Genomic DNA, 25,943 nt, shown 5'->3' on the forward strand with positions numbered 1-25,943 from the left:
AATTTCATTCTGCATAGCTTGTCAGGATACTTCTGACATTTTATTTATTTATCTTTTATTTTCTTCGCTTACTTCTTCATTCAGATTATAAATTCGTGTTCCTATTCTTTGGCTAGTCGTTATCAATTTGCCTAGTTTCACTTCTAAGTTTCCTCATTTATGATTAGATTCCCGTGGCCAATTTTCGTTATTTATTCTCTTTTATCAGTCGGTCCATAATAATATCTTGAATTTCTTTGCCATTTATGGTGAGATCATTGTTAATGTAGATAATTCCATCTTTGGTTTTGCAATATATTTATTTGTCTTCTCCATATTGTTATTACATTATTGCTGGTTTTCATTCGCTTGTTTGATTTCCATTACGCGATCCTGTGAACCTTCACTTCTTTCATATCTGTTGTTTCTATTAATTTTTTTTCAGGGTCGGGACTTTTATTATGTCTTTTTCTTTCCAAAACTTCTATGGTACTTATTCCGTCTATATTTTAACGCTAATGGGTTTAATTGAAATTCATCTGATTGGTACTAATAGTATTTTAATAATATTGAGTCTTATTTCAGCCGTATTTCTCTATATTCCTGTTGCATATGCTTCAGAAGCTATTGAATTTGCCATAATAAAGCATTATTACATCATCAGTTTATACAGGGTATTTTATTGGCCAGGTGTTATTGTGTCTTTATAGTAAGGATAAAAAAAGAAGTACTTGGAATAGATTTTTGAAGATCACCATCACACTAAGTATTTGTAGAAGATAACAAGTTATTATTAGATACCTTATATTTACTAGATGTGAAAATAAAAAGCCTTCTATAAATGTGGAAATATTAGTCGTAGAATTCAGAAAGATCACAAAAAATTGTGTCGAAGTACCCTTCAATATTGGAACCATGCGAAGCCACAAAGCCGTCTATGGATCAATTTTCCTAATAGTTTATGTAATATTGTGGTAGAGACGGTAGCAGATTCGGCTTGAGTACAGGGAGAATTAGATACTGCAGCTATTGTAAGAGAAACTTTTGTGTGGTTCCAATGCGACTGTTAACATTTTAAAATTTCTTATTTCTTACACCTTTTGATATATAGTACAGAATAGACCTTAAATCAATGTAAAAACAAGTGAAATGTTATTATATATTATTGGTATTTTTAGGTTGGGTTGAAGTAGGTTTTAGTTTGTGTATTGTAAAGGGCGAGTTGTATGTTAAGTAAGTATGATCTGTGATCAGATGAAATTACCTTTACTCTAAACTAGACTTGAAATCTATCCTTTAGTATCCTCGAATGGAAATGGAACTCAGGAACTGGAAAAGGAAAATTACTCAACAATTGGGTTGGCAGAAGAGAAGTTGATAGCCTTTTTTGGAAACATCTCAAATCCGCCATTAACATCTATGAACTTAGGAACTAAATTACAGAAGCATGGCCAATTCTCACTGAAGTTTTATGAAATATCGAGAAGAGCTTAGATTAAAACACCAGGGCTACAAATATTAATTTAGAAAGTTCCCCTTTTAATTCCTCATGTTAATTACTAGCCGTTTTTTGTCTAGTACTTAAATCATTTTTTTATGTTTAAACATATCCGTATTCACGTATTTATGGAATAAGTTTTTGTTAAAAAATGAAATACTGTTATAAGTTAGTACAATTCGACTTCCCACTTTTATTATCATTTCAATGCAAAATTGTCTATCAACAATTCATTGATTTACAACAACTGTTAAACTTTTAGAATATATAGGATTCACACATCAATTTTCTGAGTTTGTATCAGTTATAGCATAGAGTATTATTTTTTTATAAACTGAAAGAGTGAAAATTAATTCTGTTCTCAAAAAAGAAAATTAAAGCATCTGTTTTCAAAAAAGAGAATTAAAGCAAATTATCAATACAACAGATTGCAGTTAGGATAATACGAATAGCCAAAAATATAATGTTTGTTATGAAAATTGTTTTACCTCGAACTTTTTTTCTGTCGTTCGATTAAGGCATCCGTTGAAGTTTCTCCCTCGTTACAACTCATCGATATTGGGCTACCGAGGCCAGCTAAATAATTCTGATCGGCTTCTGATTCCTGTGAATTTCCTTTAATCTCATCTATAAAATTAGCGATTTCATCTTCGTTGTCACTGTCCTTTGGTAGTCGTTGTTTTCCAAATCTAAAAGAAAGAAAATTATCAGATACATGATTTCAAGTTACATTTTAAAGACAATGAAACTTCCCTAATTTGGGAAGGCTGCGTAACATGAATATATCCAAGCCATTATATGAAAAAGTAGGGCTTCTATGAATATCAAAACAATGGAGAAACATATCACTAGCTGTATTCAACCGACTCTTGCTGATGCAAGTCAATGTGCTTATGACCACAAAAGCCGGATTACCTAAGAAGCATATAAAGTGGACGAGTTTAACTCATTCATTCTGCGTTCCTACTTTAAAGCAATAAATAGAGAATCCGATCTAACCACCTACCGATACACCAATTACCGTGATTTTCTGAGAGGAGCCTGCAGCACTTAACTGAATAACGAATAGTTGACCAGAAAATAAGTATTGTGATAAAAACTGTTTTCTGCATCTATCTTGCAAGCAAATACGAGAAGTTCTTCTAGATATCGCTACGCAAGATACAAACACACACGGTGACAATTATCAGTACCAATAACATAAACAAAAAACTCTAGTGTCAACGGCTGTACTATTAGGAGCGAGCTCGGGCGCCAAATGGAGTATAAAAATTGTGCACATCCCTCAAAACGCTTGATAAACCATATAAAAAAATTTATTCGAAAACAGGTACTTACACACAACATCCAGAACATCATCAACAATTGTGTGGTTATATTGATTTGCTTCTGTAGAAGTTGAAAGCGAACTCAATCTTTATCAAGATACTTTAAGAGTACAATGAAGGAGTGACGAAACAAATTTGAGGCTACGCCTGATGAAAACACTAACCAATACCATCAAAACAAACGTTGGACAAATATTGGTACTCATTATGGTCACATCTAAAAACCACAAGACAAACGCCGGATAGCAGCCGAAGAGATGCGGTTAAACATTGTTCCGAGCAGTTTAATGATTTCACACTACAGTAAATATAATATAATGCAAAATACTAACAACTAGAAAGCACCGAGAGTTGATAATATCTATAACTTTTGGTATAAGAAATTTCTAAGCGTACATAAGGAATTAGCCAAATAATTTACCAACACAACCCAGAAGACATCCCAACGTTTCTAGTACTGGGTTCCACTCACTTATTCCCAAAGAGTTTCCAGACGGATGACTCCCATTCAGTACAGACCTATTACATGCCTTCCCAATTTATATAAGATACTTACAGTTTTTATCGCACATCAAGGAAAATAAGATACATGCCGGAACATACACATTGCTCTCGTAGACTTTCCCCATCAGTTGGATCGCCTTTTTCAATACCTTTGTTCTGTATTGAGATGAGACGCAGTATTATGAATAAATAGCCATAATATCATGCAAATATCACATTTGTTTTCGAATATTAAGCAGAAGTTCTAATTAAACTAGCGGGTTACTATGAGATGATCCCCTGCAATTCCACCCCTAGCATCTAATGACGACCATTTGCTATTAAGAGTTGTTTATCACATTTAGGTTAGAAGTTGATGATTTTAAAAATTATATCGATTTACACATTCATTTTTATTAATTCGCATCATCTGCAGAACGCACAAAATAAATAAATAATTCTCGGGCGATTGATTTTAAAAAATGTTACGCAAATATAACTCTTGATGGAGTTTAATATGATAACTATGCATTTTGTGCTTTCATAAACTTCAAATACAGCGAGAATTTGTTAAAAATTTGCGTAACCGAAGATTCTATTTGGGTTATGGGTAAGGTTCGCGCTTCCGTCCACCCTTTATACAAATCATAAAAAATCTCAATTTAATTAAATACGTAGATATTCCATCATATTACAGACCTCTAATAGATAAAATAAAGTTTATTTCTTTAACATATAGTAAATTACAGAGCGTTGAGTTACATACGATTTTCACCTGAACATGTTTATACCTTTTAAAAGACTCTGTATAACGTAAAAATACTTCAATCAGTAGTTTCAAAAAATGTGAACAGTCCGAAATATGTTCAGTTGTATAGTTGTAATAAAATTGGTACACTTTGTTTTTATCATTTCTCTGATTTATAATTTCTGATCATCTGTATCATCTGTATCTAAAATTGAATTTTTCATGTTTTTAAAATCAATTCAATTTGGTTTTTCCACCAACGGCCTTTTAAGTATTGAGGCGATTTAAATTGATGAAAAAACTCAATGAACTGATATAAAGTTGCCAAGTGATTCTATTTACTGTTTCAGTTATAATAGTAAAAAGGCTCATTAACTCGGACCGTAGCGAAATGATGAAAGATATGTTGTATTAACGGGTCGCAGTATGAGATGCTGAATGAAGTTCCTATCAACACGTCGTGCTATGCGATGAACTTAGTCATTGCTATCTACTTTGATGATCACACCTACTATTAAACTGTTGACTAATCCTAGTAAAATATTGGATATAGAATGTATGTTCTATTAGCGTGTTACGGTATGCAAGATGTTGGGTGTTGTTCTATTAATGAGTCGCGGTACTATGAGCGGACTATTTACGATTAGCGATTAAATGAAATAAAGCGTAAACGGAATAATAAAACGATAAAATATAGATGTTCCTGATGTGAGTTATATCCAAAAAGGATTAAAAAGAACTTATAGAATTGAATTATAAATAAACTAAATAGGTTCTCATATGATAACCGTTCATGTTTTACAGTGACATCAGTAGAAGAAAAGAAAAACGCAACACAAATAATTGATCGATGTTTTTAAACACAACATTGAAGACTGTAATAAAAAAAATACACATATACCTCAACCTTATACAGATTTCTTATTTAAAAAAAATTAAATATGCCATATTTAAAAACAAAATCAATTTATGCCATAATTTATCATACGTTATCACTAGTATTTTGTAGGTTGAACAAAGAATACACGAAAATATGTTCGGTTAATTGGATTTTATAGTTAAAAATTTAAATTAAAATTCTCAAGTACATCATTACATCTGTCATATGGAATTAAACTTTCTGGTACTTTTTCTTGTCCTGATTTCATGATAATTTGTGCTCGATGAGAAGAGATTGGAACCTCATTGTACGTATAATTATTAGTCTGATTTATTTTTGTACGAGTGCTGCTACTTAAGTTCTGTACTGGTACGATGATTATCTATGACTTTCGACGTGGATTAAGCCAATAGCAGCGGGCCGATCAACTAGCTTCGATTATTGCTGATGAAGCATCATCTCGAGCTTCGTATTTCACTGGTCATCCGAATGCAATCGTGGTCGCACAATGCTACAAGTTGAATTTCGTGAAGGTCGTCCAAATTCATCTGATGTGCCAACAAACATCGATGCTGTGCTTAAATTTGTTCGTGTTTGATTGGTTTTAGGAATGGTAGAAAAATTCAATCGCGGTGTTTCAAAAAACGTCAATCGACTGTATGAGTCTTTCAAGACGAGCCATCTCCGATCAAAGCGGTTCGCGCACGAACCAATTCAAAATAAATAGTCGCCTATTGTTTAAATCGTTGATACCTAACTATGGGTGCCCTGTTGACTAATGATTTAAACTAGCCCCATAAACAAAAATCCAACGGTTTGTATATGTTGCTTAAGAAATTCCATTTAATGGTTGAAGTAGAAACTGAGGCCTAATTAAGTTATTACCTATAATATCAATCCATACGTTCACTGAAAAACTTTTTGAAAACTGTGCTCTATAATCTCATAGGGATTCTCGTCTTCCCATACGAAATTAATGTGAAAATTCATGATAGGTAGAAAAATGTGCCTCGTCCGTAAACAATATATTATTCACAAATTGAAACCGTTGGTTGTGCTGCTTTTTTAAAACTCGCCACAGATGAATAACTGATATATAGGGTGTGCAATTTTTCTAGTGCTTGTTTCCGAGTGTACACCGGGTGTTGATTGAACTTCTTTTTAACATTCCAGTTCCGGATAAGCGATGTAAATAGGCGTAATTCATTGCAGATATTTTTCAGCAGAGTCTAGCTTGTCGAGAATTACAATTTGCCATAGCATGCCATGCCAATGCATGTCAGCTATTTCAGCGTTGATACACATATTACAATAAACAGTTAACGCAAAAGTAACAATCTACAAACTTACAAGTAAGCTTCGATTGCTAACTATCAACATCAGTCTACTACAATTTGAAGAAACATTTAGTAAACACGGTAAATGAATTGTCGAAGTAACAACAGCCTACTCTGTAATTAAAAAATTAAAAACAAGGTAGAGGTGTTCAATTCCAGCATTTATTATGAATCATAACACATTTTACATCTTTACTGCTTTCCATTTAATTCATTAAAAGTATTATAAATTATGATGTTTATTTTTTTTCTGTACAGCTATTGGTTTTGGGGAGAAAATATTATAATAAAAAATATTTTTGTATAAATGAAGGATGACATTATCACTGATAGTACTGTGCAGAGGAAAATATTTTCTATATCAGGGCCAATCCTAGAATATACTTCATCTCACATAAAAATGGCCTTATTTAAGCCCAAAATAATCCAAGGAGCCTCTTTCCACCCCTAACTTATAGTGTCAGTGCTAGGTAACTCTGCTCAGGTAGAGTCTCAGGTTACGTGTTTTTTTTTCATGATACGAAAAGAATTACTATTTGTATTGCTTACCTAACTAAATTCCTTACAGCTCTCAATGTCGCTTTTTTCCTATCTAGAATCTTGCGATCTACAGAAATAGACTTTGACTGCAATGGAATTGGTTCGCGCGCGTTCACTATCATACTTTGTTCAATATTAGCTATATTCTGTTCAATATCAATGAGCATTTGCTGATCATCTTGTAATACGTCATATGTTGACATCAATTCCTCAGGTGGTGTATACGAAACCTCGAATTCCACGGTGGCCTGAAATAATTGAAATGAAAATTTTATAATAATGTCAAAAAAAATAGCTAATCAATAAGATAGTGCTAATCACACTTTTTCTTATATAATAAGTAAGATTTTTAATGGAAGTTCTTTCCAAAAATATCAGATAACGATTTGGATTAAATGGAGGATATTAGTGGAACTAAGTTTCTAAAACGTAAAAGCAGCTACATTACCGATTTTAAATGTTTTCGACTATAACCAGAAAAATAGTCCGGTTTTAATATAAAATATAGTTCTCCCTCGAAATTACTATTTATAAGAGTTGTATTCTCCCCAGCGTTCCAAAACTCAAGGAACCGTACCCAACGCGACCCCACCTTTTGCACCGCTAGAGAAAGGGAAGCGCTTACAGCAATGAAAGAGATGGTACCAATTCGTTAAAGAAAGTCGTTTTGTCGTCCTCAAGGAATCAAAGAATACCATTGTAAGTAGAAATATTTTTTCCCAACAGAAATCTGCGCAGTTCCAGTGGATTGGTAAAAGAAGAGAAAAGGCAGTTCTCGAAGAACCAGCAGCCTGTCCACAGCGAAGACAGTACCAGGAGTAGAGTGAGTATCCAAAAGTCCGTCGAAGGGTTTCTGTGCCAGTCCGTCCGAACGTAAGTGGGTAAACCAATATGAGGTTTACAACGGCACCCATAGCGCAGCTCTGTGAAAGTGATCATCACAAGAGGGATGATATCTATTAATTCTACTACTATCTACAACCTCCGGGCCGGTAATGGCGTTGCCACGTAGAAGATCAGGTCATGAAGCGTAAAAATCAGTTCTCCGCAGAGAAATGATTCGTAGCAAAACTTGCTCCGAAATACTCAGATCCGTATACCATTACACGAGTCTTTTCGACCGTTGTGTATGATCTTAAAAGTCGAACCGACAAAAAGCTCTCCTTAGCTCACGTCAAAGACCTACGACCTGCACACAGCGCCAACTTGGAATAATAAAAATGCGCTCCGCAACCATGAAAATTACTTTCCATTGTCTCAACCAGCACCTAGCCTGCTCCGCCTGTGGATGCCAGCCGAAAAAACTAGCGCTGACAGTAGAACAACATGCCTCGATCAACGTCGACAAAGTTCAAAGGAAATCCTAACGAAGATGATCAAATTGTAGGTATTTTTAGTCAATTTCAGGTAAAGGCAAGTAAAATCTGTTTAACTGGTTTATCTTCATTTTACCCCTGAAGTACAGTATTTTATTTTCTTCACTGACGCTGTCCGGAGCAAGTGAGGCATGCTACGATAGAAAACTGGCGCCTGAGACAATTCGACACTTGAGCTTTGGCGTCAAACCATCACTTAGCGACGAATTTGAGATATGTGGATAGAATAATATGTCAAGATTCAAGCTCTCATTCTTTATCTAGGCTTTCATATTTTGCATGCAAGTGCATTCAACTTTCACGTCGTAAGTGAATCGCAAAGACCGTTATCCCTGGATCGCAATTTGACCGTTGTTTCAGCTATAGGATTATGAATATCTGCAAAAAGTAGCTTGCAATAGTTGTTTATCAACAGTTCTCAATTTTAATAACGAATTAAATCAATTTGTCAACACTATACCGCAAATCATCTGGGTAGTTAATGGTACTGGGTCAAGTATACGTTACTCCAAATATGTGTGTAACGTTCAGTCATTTGTTGACGCAAATCAATAATTATATGAAGTATAACTATTTAAGTAATCACTTACAGATAATGGTTGGTTATTTTCATCCAACAGACTATCGGATACTGAGATTTTCCTATCTATCACTAGCTTTTGTAGGACAAGCTTATACAATCCTATCAATTTGTCGGAAAATAACCTGTTTCTGGTGTACAACTCAATGATTAGCAATTCATCTTCTTCTACAGCTCGACCTACCGGCCATTCAAACGTCTGAAACAAATATCAGATTGAAAATAATTATGTATGGACTCTTAGACAAACATCAAAAATATTTCTCATATCCATTAGGTCAATCGTAATTTATGAATTGTCAATAGTTGGAGAGAAATATTTATAATAATATAGTTGTTGAATATTATTCTGAAATGGGGACTAATAATGACCAGTATAATAAATTGTTTGGACTTTTTAAAATTTCTTTTGATAAATACCTTTTTCTTTCAAAAAATATTGAAGAAATCTTTTTTTTTTTTAACAAAAGAGACCTGAAATCAATATATATTCATGTTTCTAAATCATCTTGATTTTAGGTTTCTTCTGTTTTAGAATTAGTTTTTTTCATAATTTTTGGAAGACAGATAAAAATTTGATGTTTCGATCACTTTCAGTCTTCATTAAAATATTATCAAGAATAAATGACAATTTGCGTATTTAAATTGATCAATAGATCACCAACATCATGAATATCATAACTAAAAATTGTATATAATACTAAATATAGTATATAATAAATAGAAATCTGTTTTAACAAGAAAAATCGTTTAGTTTTTATGCCATCTATTAAATTATTTGTATTTGCATTGAAATTTACAAAATAGAACTCAGTTTATCTTCAGCCTCTGGTTATCAATACACACGTCAGACGAAATATAGTCTAAATCTCAAGTTTTTCTCTGTCTTTCAAAACTTGTAAATAAACTATAAAATTATATATATATATATATATATATATATATATATATATATATATATATATAATTTCTTAGATCTTTTGATGTGTTAAGTTTTTATCTAAATATTTTATATTCATAATCTACACGAACATTTTCTGACGAAGAAAGGTTATAATAGCCGATAGTAGATATGCAATGAAGCAATTGACTCTAAGTTGAAAAATGTTTAGATAATCGCGAAAGTCGTTAAAAATAGCGGAGTGTATGATCCGATTAAACCAAATTTAACATTCGTGACATTTTGCTGGAGTTGCGTGATAAAAAGTAGCTTGTCGACTAAAACATATCAAGGATAAAAAATTGCATGTACTAAGAGACATGTAAATGTAGATACTAAAAACCAAAATCGAAAAATATAATATATATGAAACTTGCATCTACTCTACTTTCCAAATGATTTTCAAGAATAACTTAAATAGCCATCTTTAGATAGTGAGATATGGAAAAAAATAGATCACCTTCATTATCAACTACAAAATAAGAATAAAATCCTTCCTCCGGAGGACCGGACGAGATCCTGCCGATCATGTTACAGAAGGCTTTGGGTGAGATAATGGAAGTGCTTATTGAGATCTTCACAGGCATGAAGCTCGGACATGTTCCGAGATGGTGGAGGGAACTAAGGGTTGTCTTCATACCCAAATCGGGTAAACCAAGCAACACCAAACCGAAGGACTACAGACCCATAAGCCTGTTATCGTTTCTGCAAAAGACACTAGAAAGACTATTGGATCAAGTTGTCAAAGAAGATACAAAAATAGAAAAGCAGTGCATAGCTCAACACGCATACCTGAAAGGGAAATTTGTAGAGAGTGCTCTGCATGAAGTAGTGAGAACAGTTGAAAACTCCCTTAAAGGAAAAGAATACACTATGGGTGCATTCCTGGACATAGAGGGAGCATTCAACATCGTCAAAACGGAATCAATCAGGAGATCTCTGGAGAATCACAAGGTTGACGATACCGTCTCAAACTGGCTGGTATACATGCTGGAAAGCAGGCAGAATAGTTAGGAAATGAGAGAAATCAGAACCAAAAAGAGGACTACCAAAGGCACATCACTGGTTGGTGTAATATCCCCATTATTGTGGTTAATAGTAATTGAGGAAATCCTGAGAAAGCTCAGGAGTAAAGGAGTAACGATAATGGCATATGTCGATGATGTCGTGCTATTCGTCACGGGCAAGCACCCACAGACGCTAGGCGATTTGATGGAGGCATCTATCAAGGAAATCGTCGATTGGGCAGAATACAATGGACTTGGGGTCAACCCCAAAAAGATCGTACTGATTTTGTACACTAGGAGATACAATATACCTAATCTTCGGATACCAAAAGCAGTTCAGCATGTCGTTAAAGAAGAGGAGAAAATCTATATCTAACTATCTATATACTTTTAACAAAATTTTTAATTAAATTTAAGTAGAAACGGAAATCGATAGTAATTTATAAGTAATTAGAGAAACATACTGGTAGCGTACTAGGGATTTGTTTGGAAGTAATACCTCAATAGCTGATAATCAAATTAAAATTCTCAAATAAGTCTCATGACACAAATTGCTTTAAAGATAATTAACATCATAACTTCACTTCAACCTCTATCATCGTTGAAATATCCACCACATTGTCATATAAATCCTTATTATCTTTTTTTTATAAGTAACAACCTGATTTTTATATTTATCAGCTTTTGCATATGTACTCAAAAAATTTGGATGATATCTTATGTATTCAATAGTCAAAATTGTTTTTAAATTTAGTTAGATATCAATAAAAATTTTACCTTATTTACATTGATTGTTTCGAGACCATCTTCTTCCACAATTTTTGTTAAATGAGAAACACCTGAAAAATAGAAAAATCAGTATATTTTCAATAAACTTTTCAATGAAAATAAATCAGTATTTGTTACATGTTACGTTAATATGCCCACCGTTGAAAAAAATGTTCACCAGTAAAAAGTGTGTGTGTGAATATTTTCATTTATTCCAAAATTACAAGCAGTTCCATTGTTGTTAAGTGATTGCTTCTCTATTACTTAGATAACCTCATATGGTACAAGGAAAATGATGCAAAAAAATAAATTTCACACTCAATCCACAACATTGAGTTTGAAGCCGGCGAATGGGACGGTTGTTTTTTTTTAGGTTTTTATCACAGCAGCTATTTGTTTATATTGTTTCTAAGAACCAATTTCCACAAACGTCTTTTTATTTATTTTTTTGTTTATTTTCGGGAATTATTAGGGAAATCTTTTCTGGTATGAATTCGTGCTTGATTAGCAGCGAAAACTCATTAAAAAATCTTATGTCATTCTGAACACATCGGGATAATTAAGTAAGCGGTGTGCTTGAATACATTAGTATGTTAAGTATTCAATAACTGAAAATTTCAAATGTGCAAACTAGTCTCCAATAATTTGGAAATAATGACATCACCTCATCAATCATTCAATTTTTTCCCATTAAAAACAGGATTTCACCTTCAAGATCCTTCAGTATTTCTTTCAGTACAGATTCAACAATTTAAAAAATTAATATAGATCCTGTTCGTAACATTTTTATCTCTGTTGTCTTCTAAACTTTATCTTCAGTTTCTGAAGACGATAACTTGGTTATCGAAACGCGCATCAGAAATTATTTTTACGCCTCATATAGACATAATATATGTCTGTCCGGGTTTACTTTTCATATAAAATCCCAAATTATTGAATTCAGTAGACGACCACCTACAATATCATCCTGTGTATTTATTAACAATATTCGCCTTGCTGTTGTGGATAGTTGTGAAATGCTGGGCCCAACAAATAAGACCTCGATCTTTCAAACTCTTTAATCTAGCGCCATAGAAAGCCTTTACTATGAAGCTAATTAACCCTTCATTTTAGAATATCATCTGACCTCTTTAGCCCTGTCCACCCTCTATTTATATCTACCACTGAAAATCATACCATTCTTCAACCATTCCACCAATAAAACCCATCTCATTTATTTCATCACAGCTTCTCAACCTCTCACAAAACAAACCCTTCTCACCATGAACTATTGATCTTCCTAAATTCTATACTTCCCTGACGAGATACGACAAACACTCAACACCCAAACAAGAAATCGATAATGCCTTCAAAGAAATAATAACTAGTTGCAACTATGATTTAAGTTTATATACGAATACTTTGATATTCTTTTTATCTATTATATGTTCTAGCCTCTTAAGAACAAATTTTACGTTCAACAAAGAGATAAGCCGGTAGGATGTAACATTCTGGGGAGGTTTACCTGGCTTGACGCATTAATAAGGTTGGTTAATTTGACTATAGTTTTGCATGGAACTTCCTTCAGTATTTCCCCAGCGATGAGGTCAAATCTAGGGGCTTTTCAACTTCGTTGATCTGTAAGTTTTATTCCAAAAGTTCCGCAAAACTATTTGCTTTTTGCTTATTATCTCGTGCCCAGCTTCCATCTTCTTTTCTTATTAGTGGGTTATGTAGAACATATCGTCTAAATCATTTGGTTGCTTTCCAGAGTGAATAATCCGTACTGTTATCATAAGTTAATTCACTCAGGTATTCAGCAATCGAATCATTTTTAATGCGCTGGATTTCGCTTTTTATTGTTGTGTAGCATTGTTTACCGTTGTTTTATCAGCTGGTGCTCTGGTTTCCAACCATTTTCTTATCCTTTTGTTTTGTATTTGATTCTCCCAAGATGATAACTTTATATATTGTTATATTCTACTTTATGATGTAACTGTTCTACTTTTTGCAGTGCAACTGAAAGATCAATTGCCTGCTCAAGATTTTAAAACTTCGCCAATCCTTCCTGTTTTTCAACAATTTGGGTCCATTCTCCTCTAATATTATACCATCACTTAGTGTAAGAAGTATGGATGAGTGGTCCGAATTCAACGTTTAGATAATTTTAGGATACATTCCTGATTACAAATAAATCTATAAGATCAGGGATCTTATTCTGATCTGTGAGCCAATATTTTGACTTTTCAGTTGACAAACTGAACATTCAAGATTATTACATGATGCTAATAATTGTATGCCTTTAATTGTTGTCAATCTAGATCAAAACTCTGTTTTTTATGCGTGACAAATTCAAGTGAAATGAGTAGAATAGAAAGTAACGAAAATATTTTATATATATTTAATTTCTGCCCGGTGGAGAAGAAGATGAATGTTCATTTAATATAGGAAAATGATTATTATCAACTATACCCTCTAGTATAAACAGGAAATTAATTTCAGGGAGTTTCTCTTATGCGTATTTGTTGTAGGTACATTTTTTCCTGGTAGGATCAATAATAGTTTTTGAATTACGTAGAATACTTCTCTGAAGAAATTCGACAAAGATATTTCTTTCCCAATTTCATGTCCTTTGTCAAAAATCTCACCACAACTCTGCCCCTACCTCAGCTTTGATTGGATTCATAAAATAATTATAAACAACTTCTTTAGTAAACAGAAAATAACTTTATATATCAGATGCAAATATTATATATAGAATATAGATCTCAATGTATTGTTTTTTGTTGAAAATTGATTTTCTTCATTTTTGGTTTCTAGCGAATTCAAAAACTAAGCTAGTTAAAAGAAGCATACATGATAAAATAACTTGCTCCCTTCACTTCTAACTAAAGGATTCACGAGAACAACCCTGTTTATGAAATATGGAGAGTTTCAGTAAAAGCTTTACCTCTCAATTTTTTTAACAAAATAAATACTTAGTCGAAACGTCAAAATTTTCCGCCAGAATTGTTAGAGAAAAGCAGAGAAACCATACGCAGAAGATGAATCATTCCTTACCCGACAATGCAAGATCTCACACATCAGTTTAAACAAAAACGTTATTGAACAGTCGAAACATCGAACTGATGGATTATCCGCCGTACAATTCTTGTTTGGCTCGCAATGATTTCTTCTTATTCTTGCAGATCGAAAATAAATTGCGAGGTCAACGTTTTTCTACACATAAAGAAGCGTTTGAAGGGTCCAATCATATGGTTTGGAGGTACCTCAATCGAAAAGGAAAAAATGCTTCGACAAATGGTTCAAACGTATGCAAAAGTGTATTGATCTTAATAGAGGATATCTTGAATAACATTAAAACCATATCCAATTATAAATATTTATCTGTCTCAAAACTTATTTAGCAACACGAAACGAGTATCATCGCTCAGCCACTGTATTCGATGGATCCAGATTTGGCTTCCTGTGGCTTCTCTCTCTTTTCGATACTCAAAAATCTGCTTCAGGGAATGGGCTACGAGTTAATTGAAGCCAAAGATAGTAATTCCCTTAAGGTACTGAAGGCCATCTTAGTCGAGACTTACGATAAGTGTATGGGAAATGGGATTGAGCATAAATTGGCTCAAAGAAGCATATTTTGAAGAGGATACTGAATTTTTGTAATAAAATACGTAAGAAAGTTTTTTTTGACAGTATCAAATTTAATCATAAGATCTTTCATAATTTAAAATATTTATTGCAGCTTTGTATTTTATCCCTAAATATTGGTATAAACATTTAAATTCAGTCTTAAGTTTTTAATATAATGAATAGGTACTTTCATAGTAAGAAGTCAATTGTTCAAAATGAAGTCTAGTATTGATCGGTGTAATTCAAATATTTAGTGGACAAAATACAAATTTTCATATCATTTCTAGTGAAACTAAAACTTGGCCTTATGAATTTCTACCTCAATTTGAGGCATAACATAAACTACTCAAATTTCGAACAACCCATTCAAAAGTTATAGGGGTGGCATCTGTTTCATTTACATCCTTTATAAATTATTATGAATAGGAACTGAAACTGATGTGTGTGGTTTTGATATTTAAGACTATTCCAGAAATATCCGCTTCTAATGAGTCAATAATAGTTAGATAAGTTGGAATTTTGTTAATACACGATTACAAAAGAGATGCAAGAATTTAAATGAATTTTCAGTTTCTTGATAACTCAATTCTAAAGCTTCCATTTCATACGATTGGCCTTATAGAAAAAATGGGGCTCCGGTTGTTAAAATCCCATACTCATTATTAATTCAAAACTTAATTCATTAAATTTGATATTTTATCGTGTTTGCGAAGCTGAACTTCTGGGAACGACATTCAAACAACGAAATGAAATATTTACTCAAAAATACGAGAAATTTCGCCATTAAATTGAATCTGTAAGATGTGGTAGAATGAATACGAGATCTGTGATTAAATTTTCTCATTAACTATAAATTCTCATATTATTTCCGACATACAACTTGCATAATTGTATGCCACATACACTCTATCAATATTAGTATTTTATTAATTTTCACATAGCTCTATGTAATTAAAATTCCTCCAAGGAATATTTCATTTTATTATTTACGCAAACAATGCGAACTCACCGCCGTGCATATAATGCGATGTGAATTCTATTTCAAACATTAAAGGAAACCAATTCTATTTTCCTTATTTTATTTAAGAAAAAGGAGCACAATTTCTTTCATTCGTATTTTTGAAATAAGGTTTGCTGTGATAGCTATATACATATTCCGACAGAATATACGTTGTGTACTGCTATTAAGTTTTACAGATAAAAAAAACATATTTTCATCAAAATTATATTAACGTGTACCGTGACTTATAAGGATTTCATCATTTCTTTTAATAGAAACAACTTTACAATGATGAACACAAACAAAAGTAGTTCATATATGTAGTTCAAAAATGCACCTTCAACTAAATTTCAAGCATCTGCTCGAAACTCAATACGTTGGCGATTAGTTTCGGAACAGACAAGAGTGTTTTCATCGGTATTATGATAGGAACATAGGAATCACCAGAAAAACAACAGATATAACATAAGGAAGATATGGAAACGTTAGAGGGAAAGTTCAAATAGACGAAAGAAGATCGACGGAGTTTAGGATGGAGATAGACGTAAGACAACGAGATAGTCTTAGTCCTCTTCTATTTATACTTGAAATGAATAGGATAATGTAAACAATAAAAGAGAAGAACTATAAACTGAAGACAATAATTGGCTACAGAAATCTATAATCAGTAATAATAGACGGAATATTATATGCTGACGACATAGTATTCGTAGCAGATACTTTTAAGAAAATGGAGACATATGAATGAAGACAATAGAAAACAAAACATGGGAAATATTTAATAATGATAAGGACAACGAATACGTAGAGTGAAAACTTTTAAATATCTCGTCATTTTCGTCGGGAAAATAGATATGGAGATAGCGAACAGAGTGAGAAAAGCAAATCAAATATAGTATGTTCTTAATAAGACCACGTTAATATATGGAAGGGAAATTTGGGTAATTAACAAAAAGGTAGAGTCGAACAAACAGTAGCAGCCGAAATAAATCTGAGGAAAGTAGCAGGGATGGATGGATAGGATAAGAAATAAGGTAAATTTATAGTAGCTCAAACAGGGACTAATAGAAAACAACATAGGAAAGTTGTTTAAACTAGTACGGACCCATAAAGAGGGATCACCACAAAGCCTAATAATAAAAGTAATAGAAGCAAAACGATATAAGAAAAGAAGGAAAACAACAAAGAAACACAAGAAGGGGGAAGACAAGGTAAACAAACGGCAGAAGTGAAAACTTGAATATTAACGTTGTGCATTTTAGATATTTTCGAATGGTTAAGAAATAATTTTGCACGAATTGCTTTAATTATCAGTATAAAAGTACTATCATTTATATGGTAGAAAACAATATTTATCTATTGCGCTATCGCACACAAACATGACAATTTTTATTACATTACAAAATTTATCTCTCAGAAAAATATCAACTTCTATACATAATTTCGACGACTTCATTATTATCAAATCATCATCGCCAACCTCTAAAACTGATAGGATCGGTTTATAATAGCTGAAGTAAGAAACGAACATGGTTTGTATGCAAAAAGACCACATCAACAGTAGTTTTGTATTTCGTTGTCCCAAAATTAATAGTTGATTTTTATCGTCTGCAGTTTATGTTGAAATCTCCACCATTGGCAATTCATCAAAGCTTTTTCCAATTTTTTTTGAAGCCATGCAGATGCGTCATGAGAATAAATGAATCAATTTTTCATAGAAGAAGTATCGTATAGCACGCAATGACTTATTTGAAGAGATATAAACAGCAACCATAATAATGAACTGATTATCACCAGAGTGGCAACGATTTATACAAATATCACCGATATCAGAAACAGTAACATTAAACATGCTATTGTATTTCACATGCACATCCATATAATTTGTGCTACTTCCTATCCTACACCGCGCCGGCTGTCTACTCTCCATCTGTCCTACGAATTTTCGATTAGGTCACGTATCCTGACGAGAGTTCAATATTTTTCACCCATTACAAAAAAAACTGTACAACGCTGCTAAATAAGTTTTCGTCCTACGAATTTTCGATAAGCTCACGTGTCCTGATTTTTTACCCATTGCAAAAAAGTGTACAACGCCTCAAAAATACAGCAGATGATTAAAGTGACAAGGGATCGGAAAGAATGGAAAAAATGAATGAAAGGAGAATAAGAACTAAAGTCCCAATATTCTGACGTTAGAAAGAGCATAATGAGCTCTCGAGAAAAAGCAGAAGAAGAAGACTAAAGGCAAAGTGTTCTTACCGGCTCGAAGGTTACTCACACTATATTAATACACTGAGTAGAATCATTTTGCTAAATGAACGATTACTCTGAATATCATTATAATTAATCTCCAGCCTTAAAAATAAAAATCATAATCCAATCAAACCCCCACCATAACAATCAAATTTGATGTTACTTATTCGTAGTTGCTATTATATCCACATAACCTGCATTAACCTCATAATTAAATTAATAAATAAAACACTATCAGGAAACCATCTAGTTTTCTGCAGTTTTGCATTCTGCATTTTTATGCAGTATTGACCCAAATATCCCCTTTTTTCTTTGATCAATATTGAAGAATGAATAATATTTAATTGCAAGCATACACGCATATTGAAAAAGCAATAACAAAACGTACAGTCGACGAGACGACAAATTAGATATCAGAATAGAGGAATTCTATTGATATAATTAGAATATGGGATAAAGAACATCGTGCTGATTACACATAAATTTGAAATAAAAAGTAATATGGTTGATTAGAACTAATTAGAAGAAAGCGAATTAATGAATATAGAGATGTACATTGTATTCTCTGAATAATATCAAGTATAACGTGTGATAATATTTTGTTACGGCCGAAATAGGTCAAAACGTCAATTTTTCACTTGTCTTGGAAGTGGGAAATTGACAAATATTTTTTTGTCTCTAGAGTAGTCGACAGAAGTGCCTACTTAACCACAATAATTAACGAAATTTTTTACGAATAACGTAACAGTCCGATTGTCATGTTTTAAAAAAAATTATTTTAGAACTAGCGTTCTAATCCCATTCTATGAAATGAAGCTAGAGCTAAATAATTTTCTTCCTCATAAAAAAGGTTTCGATCGTTCGATCGATTAGAATAAAACGGGATCGAAACGCTGTGTGTTAATTAAACAAAGGGCTTTGAACTGAGCTAACAGTTCCTATAATTATCAGTGACGATTTAGTTTATAATTATTAGTAACGATTTAGTTCGTACAATTAATTTGGAAATGAAGTTCTGCTAGCTGAAGGATATAGTAAAGCCATAATTAATGTTCACAATACCAGTTGACGAAAAGTGCCGTGAATTTGTAGTATTGACTATAAACTTCAATTAACAGTTTGCTGAAACCAAAAAAATTTCAGGAACGTAATTCGTACGTATTCCATTATAAATTGACCAAAATTTTTTGTTACATCTCTGACCTCCTACGTTGTATAAATAGGAGTCCTAGAGCAAATTAGAGATTCACACTCTAGTATTGCACAAGGGTTTCTTTTTGTTTTCAGAACAAAACCTTTCATATTTAGAAAGTTTTTCCAACTGTTTTATGTTTTATGTTGTCAGTATGAATACGTTTTTAACGCTGTTGTGAATTCATATTTAGATATTATAACCCAGTTGATAACTTCATTTCCAAACAGACTCTTCCGTGCTTTCCTTTAACAGCCCTGATTAAATAGAGAATTAGTCAGAAGAACTTTTCTTCTTAATTTCATGTTGAAAATCTCATTTATATATTCTGGCAATGTTTTTCTTATATTTTTTGATGAACCATTTATTACAGCTCCCCACTAAATTATCTTCAGATATTTGTAAGATATATGTAGAGATAATTGAGAATTTAGGAACTGGAGGCAGATTTCATACCGCATAATACGTTATTTCTCTACAAGATCATATCTCTAATAAGCATTGAATCGAACTTTAGCCAACCCTTTGGATAACTCAAGATACTTCTCAACACAAACCAACAAACATTATAATTGCTTTCAGCTCATCCAACTCTGTTATTATACCTTTTGAATTCTCTGATAATTATTCTAAAGCTTTGTTATTCTTTTTAAAAAGTGAATACAAATGTTATTTATACATCAATGGGGTTTGAGCAATAAATATTATTTAGTTTCACATGGAACTCAGTTTTGACGGTTAATTCCAGGTTGTATCACGATTTTGCTATAGATAAAAATGTCAACGCAGAAAATTTCACAAATAATGTCAGCTAACTATGATTCTGTTTTGAAAAATATTTCATATTAGTGCTTATATGGATTCAAAAATTCTCGAGATGAAAATTCTATTCCATGAATAGACTATAATAATATTATCTAAGCATAATCCTAAACAGAGCGGACAAATGATGTTTTCATGAATATTTCTCCAGTTTATTCTGAAATTACTTCCAAATTGATGTATTCCATTATCTAAAAAATACGCTTTGAAAGAGCAAGAGTTTATTTATTTAGTGAAAAAACTTGTGTTTGTTTTTCGTTAACAGGAAACAACGAGTTGTTCCATATCTATTTTAGTATTTTTTTAAGCAGCTTTCTAATTGTTGATCAGTTCTTATTTCTCGTTTAATTGTGTTCAATTAATATAGGAAACTTATAGTAAAGGCAACGACTCATTTTTGGCGGTTTAAAAATAACTCCATTTGAAACATGGACCTCAGACTTTTAATCTTACTAAATTTTCCTCTAAGTCACATCATGCTTTGTAAAATATTGTTGTATTCAAAGAATGAATGGTATTACAAGCATTCTGTTTGAATTTGAATTTATTTATGTCGAAGTAATTTAATAAACATTCCAAATTTTAAACGACTGTTGTTATTTGTACGAAATAAATATTAATGTATTTATTTAATTGCCAACATAAGTTGATAGGACTAGAGAATCGATAATTTAGACAAAGGTAAACAGTATATCAAAAGAAGAAAAACCACAAATATTCATCTCGAAAATGAAAAGAGGGATGAAAGACAAATATATAATATACAAATATAAAATAAGAACAGTACTACAAAATATAGGTTATAAATATAAGTGGCAGATGTCTTTTCAAAAGAACAATATATTTATATTCGGAGTAAAATTATTATTGAAGGTCGTAATGAGATTTGAACAGCCCAAAAGAAAAACAAACATCGTTTAATGTTTCTAAGATGTTGCTGTTATGGACATACAAAAAGAAATTGTTCTCGCCCAGTACGATGCTACAAATATGCAGGAAAGCACGACTACAAAACATGAAAAAAAATTTATTTTTACTATGCAGTGGAACATACCCAACATCTGCGAAAATCTGCATGTATACCAAGAACTAGTAAATAGAAGGACTACCGCTCAAAAACTTACCACAACAACAAAACAAAAAAACTAAAAACAAAGTCAACCCATCATTGTACAAAAATCAACTCATAAAACACTACGAACTACTAAATTATCAACAAGACTCTCTATAAGCAACAAGCATCCTATAAGCAACAAGCATCGTCATTGAGGATTGGCATGGTACGTTAACAGTACCAGCATCATATTGCCAACCAAACTATCCTGCAATAAAAAAAGAACACATAGAATACTTCAACACTCTAGTAAGCAAATATCTGACAGGTGGGACTATAACGCCAAAAATACAGTCTGTGCTTAAGACTCACAGTACCAGATAGAGGTAGAGTGCTATATAGCACCATGTACGCATTAAAACTAAACCATCTGTCTACCTACTCATAGACTTTCAGGCCAAGTGACCAAAATAAGCTCTCAGACTTACTAGATTTTTCTATTACAGAAGGTATTTTCACTGGATACCTAGAGACAGAATCAAATCTAGAGTTATCCTTCGACCACACATTACAATTAGTTGCAGAATTATCGAAAGATATAAACTGAAAAAACTGTTCAATAAGGAAACCAACTGGGAATATTTTGAACAACTAATTGTAGTTGATATAAAACTTAGTATTCCGCTAAAAACAACAGCAGGTATAGTACTAGCAGTCAATTATTTAAACAATCTAATACAGAATCGCTCTAGAAAATCCACTTCTGTGATACCACCACAAAGACTACAAAACTGTTTAGTTAAAATGAAACAGAAAATTGCTGAAAAAAGAAAATTGAAAATAACATGACAACGAACTAGATATCCCGATACGAAGCTGCCTCCTGCGAATGAAAAAAGTTATTACTAATCTGAAAAACAAATCATTCAAAGAATACTAGAAAATCTGTCCATCACTGCTGATTCGAACTATTCGTTATGGAAAACTAGCAGAAATATAGAATATTTTAAAGAAACAATTCCCCCAATGCGAAATGTAGACAAATAGTGGACCCAGACTGACCAGGAGAAAGGAGATGAATTCATTTAGAGAAATTCTTCCAACCATTTCTATCACACTTAAGTCCAACAGAAGAGATAAAAATAAAGCAAGGAACAGAAGCCCCATACCAGATCTCACCAGTACCTTAGGTCTTTACAGTAAAAGTAAATGCAATTATTAAAAGCAGCCTTCATCCTAATAAAAGCCCAGGCTTCCCAAATCACCTTCATCTCTAAACCTGGAAACCCCTCCTAATAATGTCACAACCTACAGCAAATTACTGGAAAAATTAATACTAACAAGTATCATGCCAATAATCGAATCAAATAACATGTTACCAAACCACTAATTTAGACAACATAGTACCATCGAACAAGTGCATAGGTAGTGGGCACAATAAATCGTGCAATTGAAGACTAGTGTGTAGCAACTTTCCCACTGAAATTGGCACTGTCCGAGGATAGCATGCGGGGACTTATTCTATACTGTTTACTGCTAATCTTCTGACAAGTAGAAAGATAACTGCCGCATCATGAGTACATAGCAATATTGGTAAACCACACAAACCCTACCGTAGCAGCATCAGGTCTACATCTTAAAAAATAAACGACTGGAGAAGAATCAGGCGAATCAACATTAATGAAGCAACATCACTCCAAATCTCCTGTACAAAATGTAGAAGTGTTACAGTTACACTGCAGTTACCGTAATCGGAAAAACCCTACCACAAACAGACAGCGTAATGTACCTGGGTATCCATCTATACAACGGACTTAACTCCTAGTTTTTAAAGTCACCTTCAAGCCAATATGGACAGCAGCAAAATCTTACCTCGAGATTATAGAGAAGTTTCAGTCTAAAGTATTACGTACAATCACCTACGCACCGTGGTTTATACCCAACAAAGAAATCAGGAAACATTTGCAAGTGAAGATCAATGCTGCTAAATTTTAAAAACACAAGTAGTAACCCTCGTACAAATATTGTTACTGACCTCTGTTCCAATGTTGGGATTTTTCTCAAATATATCATTGAATACATTTGTGAGTTCTCTTTATGTAATATTTCCTATTCTTTATCCGGGTTTATTAGTATTTTTATCAATTTATGATATGTGTCCTCGTTTTTTTTATTTATTTTCGGGCTACAGCAAATTTAATAAAAATTAATATTTTCAAACTAGGAACTCAGAAAATAAAAAATTAGGTGTCTTAAATGCTGTGATTATTCTAAAAAAATGTGCAGCTAAAATCGATCTCATCAATGATAATACTGATAACCAAATAAGTTGGAACGTTTTTTTTCAATTGGTAAATTCTGGGGTAACTTACAAAGGACTTATGAATGAGGCACCAACCAACCTTTGAACATCATTAACATTTTATGAATTCGAAAAAAAAGTTCAAATGAGAACTCAAAACAAATCAACAACAAAAAAAATGGCTATCCATATATCAAAAAAATTACTTATGTTATTCAATCATATCAAAATGTTGCTCTTAAAATTGAAATGTTTGTTCCAATTTTCTGGAATCAGTTAAGAGGGATACAAAGAGGTGAATCTTCTATTCAATAAGTCATAATTTATAGATTACAGAGTAATTTTCAGATTAGGAATTTTAATGTGATATATTGCCTTTACCGGTTATTAATAAGCTACATATTGTCGCTGTTATATAGAAAATGTCATGAATTTCATGGTACAATAAATTGTTCTCTTTGTATACAACTAATTTCCGGTTTATAGCAACTGCTAATACGGGTGTGAAACTATGAATTCATTATAAAACACAAATAGTTGATAAAGTAACATTAGTAGAGGTAAACATGATGGTATTTAAAATTTAAGGCGTTAATTTCATAAGTTCATGGCATATAAATATATTTTGGCGAAGAACTCACACTTCTAAATGATGTACACAATATTATTATGAAAATAATAAAATCAAAACGTTTATTATGTCTTAGAAGCAATCATTAGGCTTCTTTGTAGTTTGTAGTAGTTTTTCGTTCAAATTAATTTGTCTCGACAAGAGATGCGCAAATTGATAGTACAGTTATGTTACGAATTGTTCCTATTCGGTTAGGATAGAAAAGTTTATAGTTTGGGGACATCCTGCAGTTCTCGGAAAGGCTGTTTATATATTTTTTATGACTTATTTACAGCAGCGATTTGTTTATATTGTTACTTTAGAATCAATTTTTTGTTATTTGTTTGTCTACTTTCTAGAATCGAATGATCGGAAAATTCTTTATGTGTTATTAAATAAATTAATTTGTTAAGAATTACATATTTGTTTAGTAATGCTTTAGTGCATAGTTGAGTAAATAGTGACTAGTTTAGTGTACTTAATGTGAGACAATAAATAAATTGAGTAAGTAAGTAATATTAACAATGTGTATAAATCTACCCCACAGTCGAAAACACTTTATAAATTAGAATGAGAAAAATATTACAATTCAATAATTAACTTACAATTTAACTATGATACCTGAATATTAACATTAACAAACTGTTAATATTATGTATATTATGATCATGCGCATAAGAGCTTATGTAGAAAAAGTATGCAAATGCATTTTTTTCACGAAAAATCAATAGATAAAATAAGATTTTAGTAATTTTTGTAAGGTTAGGTTAGGTTAGGTTAGGTTAGGATAGGTTAATTTCTACATTTGAAAATCTTTTTTGATTTCTTCTACTAATGAAATGAATTAGTCTATTTTTGGTTCAGATTTACGACATTCTCGTCGCCATGTCTATGATTCAGTCCTCCCAATCTTCTGAAGGTACATGACTATAGCGGAAGAATGCTCTCAGAGGTCTACAGCTGGCCTCAATTCTTTGGATATGAATCCCGCTATCAGAAATTAATCTTTCTTTGTGATTGATCCACTCATGATTGTAGCCTTCATTGCTGAGGCATCGATAGGCTAACCAGCCATCTGTATGAATTACGCTTTCTGGAGCAACGAACTTTTTTTGATAAAAATGATCCATTTGCATACTTTTTTTCACACACTGATAAATCTTGATGAGATCTATCGAAGATAGTTGTTATTCATTATCTGTTAGGCTTCCTGAGGTAATGGCCACATCTGGTATCCCCGTAAGTAAATGTTTCCGCTGAAAATAGATATTATGAATCGTTTCAATATTCTATATATAGAGTTTCATGATGATCGTCGTGGGGTCTTTTGAATAATAATTAACTGTTCTGAAGTATTTAAATAATTCGTTGGATCGAATTTCTATATTGGTGATAACGGCGTTTATCGGAGTATCGTGAACAACTTAACTGTGAGTAGTATTTAGCAGTACTGACATTTGAGATGGTCAGATCCGTCAGTCGGCTATGTCCACTAAGTAGTCTGCGTCCAAAAACTGTATCCACAAACCACTAATTTTATAGACGTTTCACATAGATCAATCAATCAATTTTTTGATTAAAGCTCAGAACCCCAGATGAATTTGCTAGCATAAGTGCATAAGTATTTGCAT

At 32.4% G+C, this 25,943-nt stretch overlaps 1 protein-coding gene across 2 annotated transcripts in view; it reads right to left on the reverse strand.

The window, feature by feature from the left end:
• LOC130894017 (otoferlin-like) overlaps nucleotides 1-25,943 on the reverse strand; it is an 88,825-nt gene that overhangs the window by 55,358 nt on the left and 7,524 nt on the right. For both annotated transcript variants that reach the window (XM_057800527.1, XM_057800528.1), the window contains exons 2-5: nucleotides 11,474-11,535; nucleotides 8,760-8,948; nucleotides 6,803-7,041; nucleotides 1,966-2,166 (exon numbers count right to left, since the gene is read on the reverse strand). In XM_057800527.1, coding sequence (XP_057656510.1) covers nucleotides 1,966-2,166; nucleotides 6,803-7,041; nucleotides 8,760-8,948; nucleotides 11,474-11,535 — 691 coding nt within the window. The remainder of the gene's footprint in view (nucleotides 1-1,965; nucleotides 2,167-6,802; nucleotides 7,042-8,759; nucleotides 8,949-11,473; nucleotides 11,536-25,943) is intronic.

The sequence above is a fragment of the Diorhabda carinulata genome, chromosome 5 (genome assembly GCF_026250575.1).
Source record: "Diorhabda carinulata isolate Delta chromosome 5, icDioCari1.1, whole genome shotgun sequence".
NCBI lineage: Eukaryota > Metazoa > Arthropoda > Insecta > Coleoptera > Chrysomelidae > Diorhabda > Diorhabda carinulata.